General features: G+C 46.9%; 1 protein-coding gene across 6 annotated transcripts in view; it reads left to right on the forward strand.

Moving 5' to 3' along the window:
* The window catches only part of VANGL1 (VANGL planar cell polarity protein 1), a 47,451-nt gene extending 33,447 nt beyond the window's left edge, over positions 1-14,004 (forward strand). For 2 of the 6 annotated variants that reach the window (XM_012644596.1, XM_012644599.1), the window contains exons 5-8: positions 6,596-6,729; positions 8,107-8,239; positions 9,440-9,674; positions 13,264-13,547. In XM_012644596.1, coding sequence (XP_012500050.1) covers positions 6,596-6,729; positions 8,107-8,239; positions 9,440-9,674; positions 13,264-13,524 — 763 coding nt within the window. In that variant the 3' untranslated portion in view covers positions 13,525-13,547. Of the gene's footprint in view, positions 1-6,595; positions 6,736-8,106; positions 8,240-9,439; positions 9,675-13,263 lie in introns of all 6 variants that reach the window. The other 4 variants (XM_012644597.1, XM_012644600.1, XM_012644594.1 and 1 more) reach the window with 4 other exon arrangements.
* Positions 14,005-15,700: the final 1,696 nt, after the last annotated feature.

Consider the following 15,700-nt stretch of genomic DNA (forward strand, 5'->3'; position numbering starts at 1 on the left):
GAGTTGGGGTAGGCAGGCCTCCCCAGCTGGACAGAGCCTTTGGTCTGTTTCCCCTCTCGGGATAGGTGGTCAGGGTCTCAGGCAGCAAACTCTGGCTCTCCTGCTTTATCCTGACAAAGCCCCACAAAACCCAGGCTTCCCCTCAGCTCATGTGCAGGTTAACCTGACCCTGTTGATGCACATGAGCTAATCCAGTTTTTGCCCCTCCTTGCCCTTCTCAAGTTCCAGGGTGATCATTACCTGCTATCTGTGTGGGACTCACGTAAGCTGACTTCCCCAACGCAGCTGTTGGACACACATTTTAATTAAAAGGCAGAAGGGTCAGGAGATATAAACACTCATGTGCCTGATTGTCAGCGAAGGTGGCAGCGGCATTCAGGGGCTAATTATATTTGTTTCTCTGGGACTCACACGAATATTGCCCTTACTGTCAGACTGAAGTCATTTATCTCCACGTGCAGGGAGCAGTGGAGCCCACACAGCCAGGTAGATTTAGCTTTTGTTGATACTTCTGGGAAGTAGCAGATGGATAAAACTGAGGGTCATCTGTCTCGCCTTGGTTGGGGGTCTTCACAATGACCTAGGTTTGGGCCCTGAAATGCAGCCTCACCTTAAAGAGTAGGTGATGGGTGGCCTTAATATCCAGACAGCCTTTAGTACTGGCTTCCCTGATGGTCCTTGCCACTGACCCTCTCTCCTGCCCACCCTCTCCCCTCACCCCTTCCCCTTGCATTCATGCAGAGCCTCAGTTAGTGATGGCATCAGCCCAGTCTTGCCCTTCATCTGCCTCTATCCTTCCTTCCCTAAGTTTGCCATAACAAAGTACCACGAACTGGGTGGCTTTAAAACAATTTTCTCTCTGTTTCTCAGAAATCCAAAACCTAGGTCTTGGCAGGGCGTGTTCCCTCTGAAGGCTCTAGGGAAGAGCGCTCCCTCGCTTCTCCCTAGCTCCTGGCGGTTCCCGACAACCCAGGTGTTCTCTGGCTTGCAGCAGCATCACTCAGTCTCTGCCCCCATCATCGCATGGCCTTCTTCTCTGATGTGTCCCTATGTGTCTTCTTTTCTTGTCAGGACACCAGTGAGACCTTAACTAATGATAGTAACATTGCAAAGATCCTCTTTCCAAATAAGGTCACATTCTGAGGTTTCAGGTAGATGTAAATTTTGGGAAACACTGTTCGCTACAACAGATTTTTCAAAGCTGTCCTGTGACTGAACACTGACCCCATTGCTCCTGTTTTAGATGTTCGGGAGGATTAATACCAGCCCGTTTCCACTCACACTGCTTCCGCTGCCTGAAATTTGCTTTACCGCCTGTTGTCCACATGGTGTGACCATCATTCATCTTTTAAGACTTACTCCAAAATCAGCTTTGCCTCCGCCGTGGATCTGGAACACTCTCCCCGCCCCACGCGCAACCTCTGTCACAGTCTCTGAATCACTCGAGGGTACTTATTATTTGGGTGGTTGTCACCACCACTTGGAGTGCAAGCCCAAGTCACAGAATTCAGAATTGTCCCCACTGATATTTAAGCTCATGTGACTTAACTGCTGCAAGGTGATGTCCACATCAGCCGGCAGCTGGTCTGTTTGGATCTCGCAGGCTGTAACTGGAATTTCTGGCAAGCTGCCTACCACAGGCCGGCCCCAGTCATTTTGGTAGCCTTTCAGTAATACATTTTATGCCACTGAATACTTTGGAGCCCACTGACCCTGTTGGAGCAGGTTTCCTGTGTTGTTACTCCCATCCTGCTGATGAAGAGTCTGAGGTTTGGGGAAGTAAATAGTTTGTTCAAGGTGAAAGAGCCAAAAGGCGTGTTGTCTGGGGCTGGACCCTGCACCCTCTGTGCCGTGCGTGCTTCCTCCCAAGGTCTTTGTGTGTGGACTCAGGCAGGCCCAGAGCGTGGTGCAGCGTGCATAGGACGTTAATTTGGTTAATATTCCTTCAAAATTTATCTGTCAAAAATATGTCTTTCAGATTTTTATGAAATAATATTTGAACGAACAAGGTGCTTCTCTCCGGGTCTACGAAACGTAGCACAAGAGTGAGCCCCTCTTCTCCGTTGCCATGGCAGTCGTTTAATAGTTGACAACGACACTGCAAGTGCTTTTGTGGTTGATGAGACACCAAAGACCACGGCATTTCACATTCCACCCTCTTTGTCTGGCAAAGAAAATAGGCCAGTAAGGCAGCATGGTCAGCAGTGAGTTTTGAGTTAAAATGTGGCTGTCACAACCCCTCAGCCATTGCCGCCCCGTCCTAACCAGGAGTCCAGATTTGGGCCAGCCTAGACCAAGCACAGTTGAGGAGGTTGCTTTCTCACTGGTAACAACATTGGCTTCTTCTGGTTCCAGATATTCCATTATCCATGTTGTCTTTTCATTTGTGTATCTGGTATTCCTGTGTTTGTGTTTTTACATAGGTCCCAAGTGATTTTTCTCACGACCAGGCGTATCTCTGTGTGCTGTTTCCCGTAGATCTATGGGCTTGTGGTCTGTGAGAGGGCGTTTCCCTGGGTAGTGACATAGGAGGCTACATGGACATGTGGCATTAATTGAGCTCGGAGTTCTCTGTCTTGGGAGAACTCTGTGCCACTGGTTTTGGTGGGACCATGCCCACAATTTATACCTCAAGCCATACCTTCTATAACACAGGGTTCCTGCATGAGAGCTGTTAGTCAGGTTACCGCCCTTTCTCACTGAACGTCATGGTGATAAGAGAGCTGGCAAGTTTTTCACCAACTCCGTTTTTCTTGCCTCCCTCCTTTCCCGGAGATTATCTAATCTAGAGATTGGGATTAGTTGAAGGGTTTGCTTTTGTTCATCTCGGAGACCTTTTTTGCCTCTGAAATTCCATGGTTTTATGAAATATATACTCAGGACTGAACCTAGACCTGTGAGAATGCTAGGCTTTCGTGAGTGAATAATTTAAGCCAACAAATATTATATCCTTGGGAGAAAGTCCCTCATACATGAGGGACTTAGGTAGATAAACTTTGAAGGGGCAAGACTAGGCTTGGCCAGTCTTCTCCCTCAAAGACATCACAAGTCGCGTGTGGTGGCCATTGATGCTGTGTGCTTAGGGACAGATCACGGGGTCAGAAGAGTTGGAAAAGGCTTCCTGAAAGGAGTCAGTCCTGCTTTAACCCTGTATGGTTCCGTATTTGGAGGATGCAGAGGAATAGAGGCAGGAAGAATGCTGAGTCCTGGCACTGGCCCAGGGAACGTGTGTTCCCTGTGTCCTGGCCTTGTGGGGCTGTGACTTAGGCCAGTCCCCTGGCACAGCAATTGGGAGTGACTGATAGCCGGTGACAAGGGGGAATGTAGAAAAAATGTAAACAAAACAGCCTGAGTATTCAGGCTTGCTGCAGCATGGGACAGATGGCCTCTATCTCCTGATCAGACCCAACGTCATCCCTGTGTTATATACAGGGCACAGCTCAGTGACTGACACGTCGTCATCGTCCTGAGTCATTAACAAAGCTGAAATCACGTATTGCTTAGCTCATTCTCTTCCCAAAGATGAAGAAAGGCATGTGGGATTTAATTCCAAAAGATCAGAACCATTTTAAGTTGGGCACTTCGGTTATGTGTTATTTTTAGTTATGTGGAAATTCTCTTTCCCTAACGTTGCTAGGTACGCTGAGCATCAGGCAGACTGTTTTCTGTCGGTGCGGGTCTGCACAACTCTTAGACATTCGTAAACTTTGTCCCCAGAGCCCTTCAGCTCCGGCGCAGGTTTGCCAGCCTGGGAGGCCGGCCGGGCCCTGGCTGGTTCTGAGTCACCTGGTGCCTCTGTTGAGACGGCGGTGCTGGGGGAAGAGAACGATGCCGGCGCTTTCCCCCATCTGGCTTTTCTGAGCAAAGGTTCTTGATCCTTTGAGGATGGTGAGAGCCACACCTGTGATACATGGGGCCCATCCCACGGTGCCCACCCCGCCCCAGGCACGTCACAGGGGACACCAGGGCTCTTCCTGAGCGGCGTTCAGGTGGGCTGTGGACCTGTCCATGTGGGGAGCATCTGTGGAGGCCCCGTGCTGGAAGGGGGCATGGCGGAGCCCTGCTGGAGACAGAAGCTACTTCTCCAGGCAGCGCACGGTTTGTCTGTGGTCACGGGGCAGAGCGTCGAGAAATGCAGCCATAAAGCTCTGGCCCAGCCGTCCCTCACAGGCCCTGACTGAGTTAGTGGGATTCGCTGGGCTCCTCCTTGTGGCCTGGCTGAACAGAAAAGCAACACCCAACAACCACAGGGGACTTTTGCTTTGAAGACAGGCCTGAAAAGAATCTGTGAAAATTGCCTTTTAAGTTTTAGATTTTGATCGGGGAAATAACTTTCTGTGGGAACCCAGGAGGCTAGAGATGTTTCTGTGTCAGTACAGGAGTGTGGGATGGCATAGTTTTGGACCCCAGTGTGTCCGTCTGTATAAACTGAGACTTATTTCTGTGCTGGGGGGCTCCTTGTCTCACCAAAGCCCAGAGACTCTGGAAAAGCAACATAAGGGGGCAGGTGGTGTAGGCGCTCAAGGGAGTGTTTTGTGTGTGTGTCTTATTAGGGAGAGCGGGTGGTAGAGCTCTGGATGGAGTAGGAGACGAAGGATCATGTGCCCCTCCGTGGAGAATGCCAGGAACAGGGGCAGGGAGGAGGTCAGGGCCACACTGAGCTGGAGATCACCATGCAAGGCCGTCAGAGCCAGCAGAGTGGACTTCTGTATGAAGATCTGTAATGACACACAAACCCCAACTCAAGGGCCACCTACTCAGGAAAGCTACTCTTGCACCCTCCCCCGTCCCGGGCAGTTAGGAGCTCTGCTCTGTGCTTACTCAGCCCCCGTGTATTCCAGAGCGAGAGCGCACTCATGTCATTCAGTTTATGTCCACGCACCTGGCTAAGGAGAAGCTCCGTCTGTCTAGTCCCCGTGCTTGGCAGACACAGGTATTATACTTAAATATGAGAATGACAAGTGAGTGACTGAGTAATTGAACGACTAGCACTTTCAAGGTGTGGATTTGCTCTTAGGAATATTACATTTCCATTATGCAAGTTTGGTTTCACCAAATTTCCCCTGACAGTGTTCCCCAGCTTCACATGATTGCACATATCCAGGATGATATCAAGTACCAACCGAATGCAGATCACTGAGCTAGGCACTGTTGGCGATATAACTAAGAAAGCTTTGCCAGGATTTTGCTCTTAGGGAACTTAGCCAACTTACTTCCCGATTACACTCTGTTAAACTGTTAAAGCAGAGCCCCAGGGGCACCTACCAAGGTGCATTGACAAAATTTCCAGCTGATAGGTAAGGGGCTGCCTTGTCTTGGTGTGAAGTTCAGATCCCTGAGCCACTCCGACAGTATTGGAACGCAGCATGGTCATCCAGGCGTCAAAGGCAGCCCTGTCCTGGTGCTCTGGCTGTTGTAAATAATCCTTGTAAGCCAATCTCCTTAGCATAGAACTGGGAAGAAAGATCTAAAGGGCAAGATAAAAATATATTTGTGGTATTTAGCACACGGGTGGTTGGTGAACAACTTAAAGAGAGCTGGAGATGTCAAGATGTACACTGTTACACGGAAGCCACACGTTACGGGGAGAGAGGCCAAGCCGGGAGTTTGTGAGTCTCATGGGAGTTTCAGCTCTTCTTTTTATTAAAGGCGTGCTGTCGTGCAGGTCATAGATGTTTGAGCCTCAGTTTTCTTACCTTGAATGATTGTGACGGTCAAATAAATGAGGTGTATAAAAACCCTTGATGTATCATTGCAAGCTGCTCTTCTAGTCTCTTTCACAGATTCTTTTCATGACACCAAGAGCGTGTTCTTTTGCCACCCAAACTAATTTCTGAGCACGGGCACCCCCAACATCCTCGCTCCTGCTTGTTGAGATTGCCTCCTCTCTGCTCCCCTGCTTCTCTCTGAGGTCCATGCAGGTGGTAGGTTGGAGACCTAGGGCACAGGGACAGGGATAGTCCCCTTCGTGTCCCTCTGCTAAGGGCCAGAGACAGCAGTCCAAGGCTGGGGGCGTCACGCATCAAGAAAGGTCAAATGGTCTCAGCTGAGGCCTTCTTTTAAGTGGATGGATGTATGGATGCAATTGTTCTGGTCTGTCTGAAAGCTAAACCCCGCGATTTCTTACACCCAGGGACAGTGAGGCACAGGGACAAAACCCTGAACTGGGCCCTAAGAAACCTGAATCTACTCTTTGTTCTTTCACTCATTAGCTCTGCAATCATCAGTGAGTCTCTTGCCTTTTTGGGGGTCCTCAGTTTCTTCTTTTGTAAACTGAGGAAAAATAGAAAATGCTCTGTATAGCTAAACCTAAATGTAAGTTATGAGTTGTAACTTCTACCTCTTTCAACTGTTGGCTAGGTGGGATGTGGCTAATGACTTAGCCCAGAAAAGGGCACAGAAGCTACATGGCCACAGGTCTTAGCTTTGTCTTTAAATTCTCATCCTGGAGACAAAAGGTGTGGTGGAACCCAGGAGACTGCCGTGTGAGATTATCTTTGCTGTTTTCTTACTTTACCTGACTCCAAAACATTTTCACTTAGGAACTACTTATTCAATCAAAACGTGTTGTATTAATTGTACTCTTTTTTCTCAGTATTCAGCGAGCCGCGTTGGTGGTTCTGGAAAATTACTACAAAGATTTCACCATTTATAACCCGAACCTCCTAACAGCCTCCAAATTCCGAGCAGCCAAGCACATGGCCGGGCTGAAAGTCTACAATGTAGATGGTATGTGTCTCGAACCCATCTCTGTGGTATGTGTGGTGGGCACGTGGGTGACTGTTTAGTTTAAACTTCGTGGTACGTTTGGTTCTACTTCCTCTCTGTGCCTCCCTTTATGGTGCATTCTCATTTCAGAACGGTTTCTTTTCTTTTCCTTTTTTAATGCAGGTAGACATTTTTAGAAGAATATTGTCTTACAGTCTACATGTGTGGGAAGCTCATTCATTTTGGGATTTTATGATCGAAAATAATAGCAGTGTGTTTCCCACCTCCTGCTGGGAGCACCGTATATTGAAAGCTGTTAGGAAAAAGCTGCTTTTCAGAATTTGGATAAATTACCCAAAGACTCAGCAAGCTGCCTAAATCTATTAAGACTAGAAATCTCAGTGGTTCAGGTGTCTGGTGAGATACTTACCGGCGTTTCTCAATCCTGGCTAGGAGTGGAGTTGAGTGGGTGTCAGGAGGCTGGCGGCCAGGCTAGGGAAGCCCGAGCTGGGTTTCAGGGTATCAGATGGTTAAGTGCAAGAAACAGGACACGGTGTCATTTCTTGCTGGGTACCCTGGGTGAAGGCAAGAGTTTGCAAACCCTGGGAGAGGATCATGTTGTCAACAAGTCAAGTGATTTATACAGAGTATCAATTTTTAGTGGCAATTTTACCTATGATCTGAAAACTTAGCAAGCAGCGATGCCCACTAGTGAAACCAAGTCACCAGTCAAGTAAGTTATCTGCAAGAAAGCCTGAAAACTGCCTCATCTTTCTGAAGAGTTAAGATAGTCAGTGGTCAGAGAACAAGGCAGGAGTTGTAAGCCTGTATTAATAAATGGGCCATTATGTGTGTCCTCAAGCGTTGGTATTTTCTGTATGTTGTGGCTGCCATGGCATCCCATCATGGCTTGTTTTCCAGTGTGTAATCAGTGTCTTGTGTCCCTTCACTTTCTTTGTTCTCTGTCTGTCCATGTTCTCCTTGTCCCTCTCATTCTTTCTCATTGTCTTGTTGCTGAAATGTGACATCCCAGCTGCCCTTATGGCCAAACTAAAACTTGATATAACAGATGGTAAGTGACATCTCCGGCACACTCTGTGTATTGTTTTTGGCCAACATTTTAATTGTCGAGCATTCTTCATCACCTTCTGAGTTCTTTTTCCATTTCCACTGATCAGATCAGGGTTTAGGGAGACTTCCCTGCTCTCACGCCTTGGGTGTACGTAGTGAGCGCGGAGTGGGGGCATTGTTGGCCTCCTGGGAAGTTACCTTCAAGATTTGTGTATGCTTCACAGGGGTGGGTGGACAGTACTGACAGACTGTGCTACTCGTTTTCTGCTCAATTTTCCAGCCCCTTAGTATTAAAACTATTCTTCCTCCTCTGTCCTTTCCACAAAGGCCCCAGTAACAACGCCACTGGGCAGTCCCGGGCAATGATCGCTGCCGCCGCGCGCCGCAGAGACTCAAGCCACAATGAGCTGTATTACGAAGAGGCCGAACACGAGCGGCGAGTAAAGAAGCGGAAAGCAAGGTATATCACCCTCCTGGCACCGACACCCTCTTGTAGACTTCATTACTGTTTTCTGCTAGAATGAGGTTTCTGTTTACAAACATGACCTGCTTGAGCCTTTGGAGTCTACTTTGCTCCAGTATTTCTCAAATGTGAGCATGGATGGCATCGCTGGGAGGGCTCATTCAAACACAGATCGCAGGTTCCAGGCCCTGCAAAAGTTCCTGCAGAAGTTCAGTAGGTCTGGGGTTGGGCCCAAGAGTTGGCATTTCTAAGAAATTCCCGGGTGATGCTGACGCCGCTGGTCGCTCTCCGAGTGAGCCTGCCCTACATCCCCAGAGCCTCGCTGGTTTTCACAGTCTGGTCGTGTTGACTGAAGGGGACAGCACTGGTTTCCATCACATGTGCTGTGCTTCTTCCTTCTTTTTCCCAGGGGCTGCTGGTGTGGGTGGCCGGATCAAGGGGACGCGGTTCCGATTCTTTATAAGGCTGCTTCTGCACCACCAGGCACCTCTGTGTACAGAGCTTTTTTTTTATTTTTTCGAGACAGAGTCTTGCTCTGTTGCCCGGGCTAGAGTGCCATGGCGTCAGCCTAACTCACAGCAACCTCAAACTCCTGGGCTCAAGAGATCCTCCTGCCTCAGCCTCCCGAGTAGCTGGGACTACAGGCACACGCCACCATGCCCGGCTAATTTTTATATATATATTTTTAGTTGTCCAGATCATTTCTTTCTATTTTTTAGTAGAGACGGGGTCTCGCTCTTGCTCAGGCTGGTCTTGAACTCCTGACCTTGAGCGATCCACCCGCGTTGGCCTCCCAGAGTGCTAGGATTATAGGCATGAGCCACCGTGCCTGGCCTGCAGAGCCTTTTTTAGCCAGAGTTTGAGAGGCCTTTGAATTCTTCTCATCTAACCCTTCATTGTAGAGATGCAAAAGGGATTGAAGTGAGTTTCCCAAGCTTATTAGTGGCAGAATTGGAAACAGAGTTCATCTCGCAGTCCTGGGCCTCCTTCCTCCTCACCCCTGTGGCCCCCATTTCACATATTATTTTTGCATTGCCTTCCTTTCTCCCTCCCCTCTCAACCCTCTGGGGGACAGCCGAGGATGCGTGCAGCATGATTGGGCCACAGCAGGGTGGACAGGTGTCTTTCCAGGTTCTGCATGACTCTGTTCTCAATCGGCTGGCCCTGTCCTGATGACTATGTTACATCGCCTTCCAGGCTGGTGGTTGCAGTGGAAGAGGCCTTTATCCACATCCAGCGTCTCCAGGCCGAGGAGCAGCAGAAAGCCCCCGGGGAGGTGATGGACCCCAGGGAGGCCGCCCAGGCCATTTTCCCCTCCATGGCCAGGGCTCTCCAGAAGTACCTGCGCACCACGCGGCAGCAGCACTACCACAGCATGGAGAGCATCCTGCAGCACCTGGCCTTCTGCATCTCCAACAGCATGACCCCAAAGGTGCGCTGCCCTGGGCCGGCTCTGCCAGTGTCAGCCTGACTTGTCACTGAGCTTGGCCAGTCACATATTAGGGTGTTACTAGACATGATAAAATCACAAGCTGCTTCTCTAAAACACCAAGTAATAAGAATTAGTGATTCCCACTTATTTTATAGTATCTTATTACATTTGCTTTTTAAACGTGCCTTTCGAAGGCCTTTAGATTCTAACAGAAGGGAGAATTTCACTGAGAGACAGTATAGAGTAGCGAATGGGGTGCTCTGTGGACTCTAGAGCCGGCTTGACTCATTCTAACCTGGCTTATCCACCAACGAGCCATGTAGCCTTGGGCAAGTAGCTTAATGGCTCTGTGCCTCGGTTTCCTAACCTGTAAATTGGGGATAATACTAATAACTACCTCATTTGGTTGTTTTGGGAGCTACAAGAGTTAATTAATGTGAAGTGCTTAAAACAGTACTTATCATATGATAAGGACTGACTAAATAGCTGTGATTATTATTATTAACAGTAGAAGTAATGCCATTAGGCATTTTGGATATTGTGAAATTCATTTTGCTGAATGGTCTTTTGGATTATATTAGCACACTTCTAGGGCTATTACAAGAAACAGCTATATATATAATAGAGGGGTACGGCCAAGTGGGCAGACTGGAGTTAGGGGGCATGCGACTTCTGTAAAGAGAGGTGGGCTTAAATCCTGGTTCCACCACTTAACTGGTTTGTGACCATGCACAAGTCACTCCACACTTGTTTCAAATTGGGGATCATAGTAATATCTACCTGATAGGGTTGCTGTGTAAGAAATTATTAATACATTAAATATGGCAACACGGCATATAAATCATATAGTAGAAAATAAATGAATTTGGCATGTAGCATGCGTGTAACATTTGGTAGCTACTGTTTATAATAAGGGCCATGTTCATACTTTGCACCGTATGTGTGTCCTACTGGTTACATGGTCAATCACTAACAGCCCTAAGGAAAGCAATACAGAAATATTCAGTAAGAAACCATAAGGTCTTCTGTAATCTTTGACTCACTAATCTCCCACATAGGAAAAGTATTCAGCACAATCAGATATATACAGGAATATATGCAAAGATGGTTTTTGTAAAATAAGCTGTAATAACTCTACACTGGAAGTAAATTGAAACTGTAACAGTGGCTTATAAATTATGGTATATCACCTTTTGAGTCATGGAAAAAATCTTTGTTAGAATATTAAGGTACAAAAAGCAGAATGCAAAAAGGTATGAACACTATGGTTGCAAATGAGGAAAATAGGTGGGCATTAGCAAAGGGATGGCTTATACCATGTAGAATGAAAATTGTTTTCCTTTTTTCAAGGCTTTTAAGTTTCCTGGTTGCTTTCTGTTTCATTTAAAAATTTTGTACTTTTCTGAATTAAAAATAATAGCTGTTATTTGTATAAAAATACAAACATTTAAGCAAACTATAATGTGGAAGGCGAAGTTTTCATCCCCCTCAAACAGTTCTTACTGATAAGGAATCGGTGTATGTTCTTTCAGGTGTATGTCTGTGTGTTTTTAAAAGCAGAAATGAGAAAACAACAGAAATGGGATCACATTCTCTCTCTCCCCCTCTATATATGTATTTGTATACCTCTTGCTTTTTTTTTAACCTAAAGCTATCCCTTGGCTGTCTTTTCATGTCAGTAAATACGGATCTAACTCATTCCATTAATAGCTGCATTTTACTGTACCAAACCGATTGCCTGTGGATGCACATTTGGATTAGAGTTTTCATTAGTCAAAGTGAGGGCTGGCTGTTTTGATAATCAAATGTTATTGGAGCACAGCCACTCCCTTTCATTTGCATATGACCTACGGCTGCTTTCACTCTGCACCAGCAGAGCTGAGTAGCTGTGACATAGTATGGCTTAAAAAACTGAATATATTTACATTTATAGAAAAGTTTGCCAACCCCTAGTCTAAACAGTATTGCAGTGAATACTTCTTTACATAAGTATTTGTGCAAGTATTTCTGAAGGATAAATTTCCAGTAGAGGAACAGCTGCACCAAGTTATAGATCTGCCAAATTGTCCTTCTAGGAGGTGTTACCATTTTATACTTTTTGCCTCTTGTGTATGGGACTTTTTCTCTCTCCATATAATTGGCATCTTTGCACATCATTCTTTTTGATATTTGTCCATCTAAGAGGAGGAAATGTTTTTAAATTATTTTAATTTATATTTCTTTAGTTATGTATGTGACAGAAGATTTTATCATGTTAACTTTCCATTAATATTTATTCTTCTATAAATTATTAGTTTCATTTCTCTAATCATTGAGTTATTTCTTTTTTTTTATGATTCGTAAGTGCTGTTTTTATATTAGAAGTGTGAAAGTAGGCAAGGCTCTATTTTCTGCCTTGCAGCAGATGCCACACGAATCAGAAATAATACACCTGGCCATAGCAGTGAGGTGTGGATGGGAGGGGAGACCGCTTAGAAACTGTCCTTGACTCTGTCTGGGACCAGATGGATATACCCCAGTATGTTTCCGTCAGTATTACTGGCTGACTCTTTTTTCCGTTTCTCACAGCTAAGTCAGTGTATTTATTAATATTTCATTGAATTCACGTGTCTTGAACTCATAGGCTGTGCCAGACACATTGGAAATTCAAATTTAAAAAAACACAGCTCCCGCCCTTCAGGAGAGTGAAGTCTAGTGTGAGGAGAGGACGAGCAAGTCAGCAATAATCGTTCAGGAGGTAAAACGTCACACGAGAGTTGATGATCATAGTGGCTTGGAGGGGGACATGGTAGTCTGCCTGAGCGCTTCAGGGGAAGTGGTTTGAAAAGATTTGAAGGGCGAGGAGGAATGTGCTGAATGACAGCGTTTAACAGGAGGAACGGCACATGGGAGGGCGTAGCTCAGTCGGGAGGGAAGGAGCGCATTGCCATTGCGCGCTCGGTTCAACATAAAGTAATCACCACTCACTCACATCCAGGCATTGCTGTGAGCGCCTTCTGAGAGGTAACCCTTCCGTCCCTACAGCAGCCCTGTGAGTCAGGTAGTGTTACTGTCTCCACTTACAGAGAGGGCAAATAACTCGTGCAAAGTCACAACCAGGAAGTGGGAGAGCCTGCAGTTTCGTTCCTGCAAGTCTATTCCTCTGTCTATTCAGATCACATTCACTGAGTGCTTCTTCTGGCCTGGCACTTGCCCGGGCCCTGAGGAACTTTCAGTTCGGGAGGAGGAGGTAGAGGGGCATGTCTAGTGGGGCCTGTACCCACGGAGGGGGTGAGGCATCAGCGATGGCTTCCAGGCAAACGCTGATGGCGGCCACCCCACATTCCCTCACCTCCGTGGTTACCACCACCCTCACCCTCTGGTTGCAAATTGTCAAAGGAGAAGGAGGAAGTCCAAGAAGTCTTCTCTCCCCAATGATGACTCAGTTGTGAAGGTCCAGTGGGAATTCACTGTGATAATCTGGGCTCTGCTCTAAGGCCTTGGTCTATTTGGAAAACATTTTTTGTAGGTGTAGGAAAGGGTAGCCGCCGGGCAGGACTTCCTTAGAGTGGGTGTTTCTTCCCTGATATCCCTTCTCCTCTGCTTTCAGGCCTTCCTAGAACGTTACCTCAGCGCGGGCCCCACCCTGCAGTATGACAAGGATCGCTGGCTCTCGATGCAGTGGAGGCTTGTTAGTGACGAGGCTGTGACTAACGGATTACGGGATGGGATTGTTTTCGTCCTTAAATGCTTGGACTTCAGCCTTGTGGTCAACGTGAAGAAAATTCCATTCATCTTACTCTCTGAAGAGTTCATAGACCCCAAATCTCACAAATTTGTCCTTCGCTTACAGTCTGAGACGTCAGTTTAAAAGTTCTATATTTGTGGGTTTATATTAAAAAAAGAAGAATATATATAGATATATATATATATATGTATACCAGAGGGGTGTCCTTTTTTTATTCTTCGTTGCTGACTGAGACTGGCAGATGATAGACCAGTATCCTTTGACCATCTGCACTTTATTTGGAAGGAAGCAGGGGATGTCCACCCTGAAAAAAAGTGACTGATGACATCTGACTTTTGTAAATGAGACTTCTCAAGAAGCCGTTCCCTGGAGTTTCTGTTACAGCTGTAAACCAAAGAGGAGCTGGTGCGTTCTTGGGAGCCTCGCCTTACAGCAATCAATTCCGGCCTTTCGTCCGGGACCACGTCCCCCCTTGCTTCTGGTCGACCCACTTGTAGATTTCTAGGGTACACATCTTTATTCTCTTTCAGGAAACCAGTCACTGCACGTCCACATTTGTATTTGGGGTATGTAAGTGTCCAGTACCACCTCACCCACGAATGTCGTGGGCAATTCAGGAAATGCCTGCCTTCATCTTTGTTCTTTGTTGCCTTAGGTTCTTCAGAGAAAGATCATAACAAAAAATGTGCACTGTCAGTTTACAGCTCTTAAGTGATTTGATTTTTTTTTTCCTCAAAGAGAAAACCTACCTGCCCCATTTCTGATCCTGCCCCTCTACTGTCTTGAAGCAGGTAGCCCCTTCCTAGCCCTGTGACTGCCCTCCCAGTCTCTACTCCCTCCCACCGCCGCCTGGCTAGCAGCCCTGGCCAGGGGAGCTCAGCCTTTCAGAGCCCACGGGGACCTGGCTGTCCACATGTGCCCTCAGGCTCTTTGCACTGCTGCAGGTCAGTCCCACGGATTGCTCCCACAGTGACGTGTGGAGTGCCCACCAGGTGGAACACGGGGAGAGCAAGCCAGTCCAGATGCCCTTCTCAGGCTGCAGCAGGAGCCACACCCTGCCCAGTTCTCCGCACCAACCAGGAGAGGACCAGCACTGTGACTCTGGGGCTGGTGGGTGCAGCTTGGAGCCATGTAATTTCCTGGGGAGATAAGTTCCCATAAAGCTCCTAGCAAACTGCCCTGCCAAAGGAGACCAAATAATGCCAACCACACTGGCAACTACTGCTGTCCAGTCCCTGTGTTTTCTGACCACCGTCACTGTGCAGCTCATCACCTCTGCCACTTACTACAAGGAAGGGGGCTTGTTTAGCTCCTGACATGTAAATTACTTACTTGTTAGTAAAGTGGGGATGAGGAAAGTGGACACCCTGCGAGTTTGTGAAAGAGAGTAGAGAGCCAATCTTGTCGAGAATGGTTCCCCTGTGATCTGTTTCTTAAATGCAGCTGGTTTCAGTGGGCTTTCCCCTGGTCCTGGGGAACAGGCGCTGCCAGTGTTGTGGGCAGAGGAGCCGTCCTGGGGTGGGGCCCTGCTGTAGGGGAGCCCCATAAGGAGTCACATCTAGACACCTTGCAGGGGGTGTCTATACCTCCGTTTGCCTTCCTGCATCAGCAACAAAACTTTTAAAAGTATTTACTCCTGCTTTTCCCAGTATTTAGGGTAATCGGTTACCTTGTGTTCGTAAAGGATGACACTGTCAAAATGCTCCTTGTACGTGTGTGTGTACCCTTACAGTTTTATATATTCCATGAGTGGTACAGTATCTTGATTGTCATTTTTAAATCAGAATTGGCTTGGGATATTTGTAATACACCTGTACCTGAAAAATTAAACACCATTGAATCAACAGCCTTCAGCTCAAAAAGATATATTGGAAAAGGAAGGGGAAACCTAGGGGTGTGGCACGGAGCCAAGATGTACTATTTAACTACATGGTTTTGTTTATGAAAAACACATACCATGTAACCATGGTGCTTTTGTTCTTCTTAGTTTTTGCCTTTAGGTCCCTTCAAACTGAAAATTCCTTATGAATGTCTTTCTCAGGAAATATTTGGGGAGATGGGGTAAGGGGTGGTGAATGTGTGTGAGACTTTGGTTGTGTTAGAGGCTGCTGCAGCATTAATATGGTGCAGTTGGAAGTGCCATAAATATATGTGCATATAGTTAATAATATTCATCTGTGTTCTAAAATACTGTGCTTCCAACCATATCTTAAATTACCTGTCCAGAAGGGGCCATGGTTAGATTCATTTGCTTTGGCATGTGCATTCCCAGCAGGGTGAAGAAAGGCTTAAATTAAGG

The sequence above is a fragment of the Propithecus coquereli genome, unplaced genomic scaffold, assembly GCF_000956105.1.
Source record: "Propithecus coquereli isolate 6110/MARCELLA unplaced genomic scaffold, Pcoq_1.0 Scaffold215, whole genome shotgun sequence".
Taxonomy (NCBI): domain Eukaryota; kingdom Metazoa; phylum Chordata; class Mammalia; order Primates; family Indriidae; genus Propithecus; species Propithecus coquereli.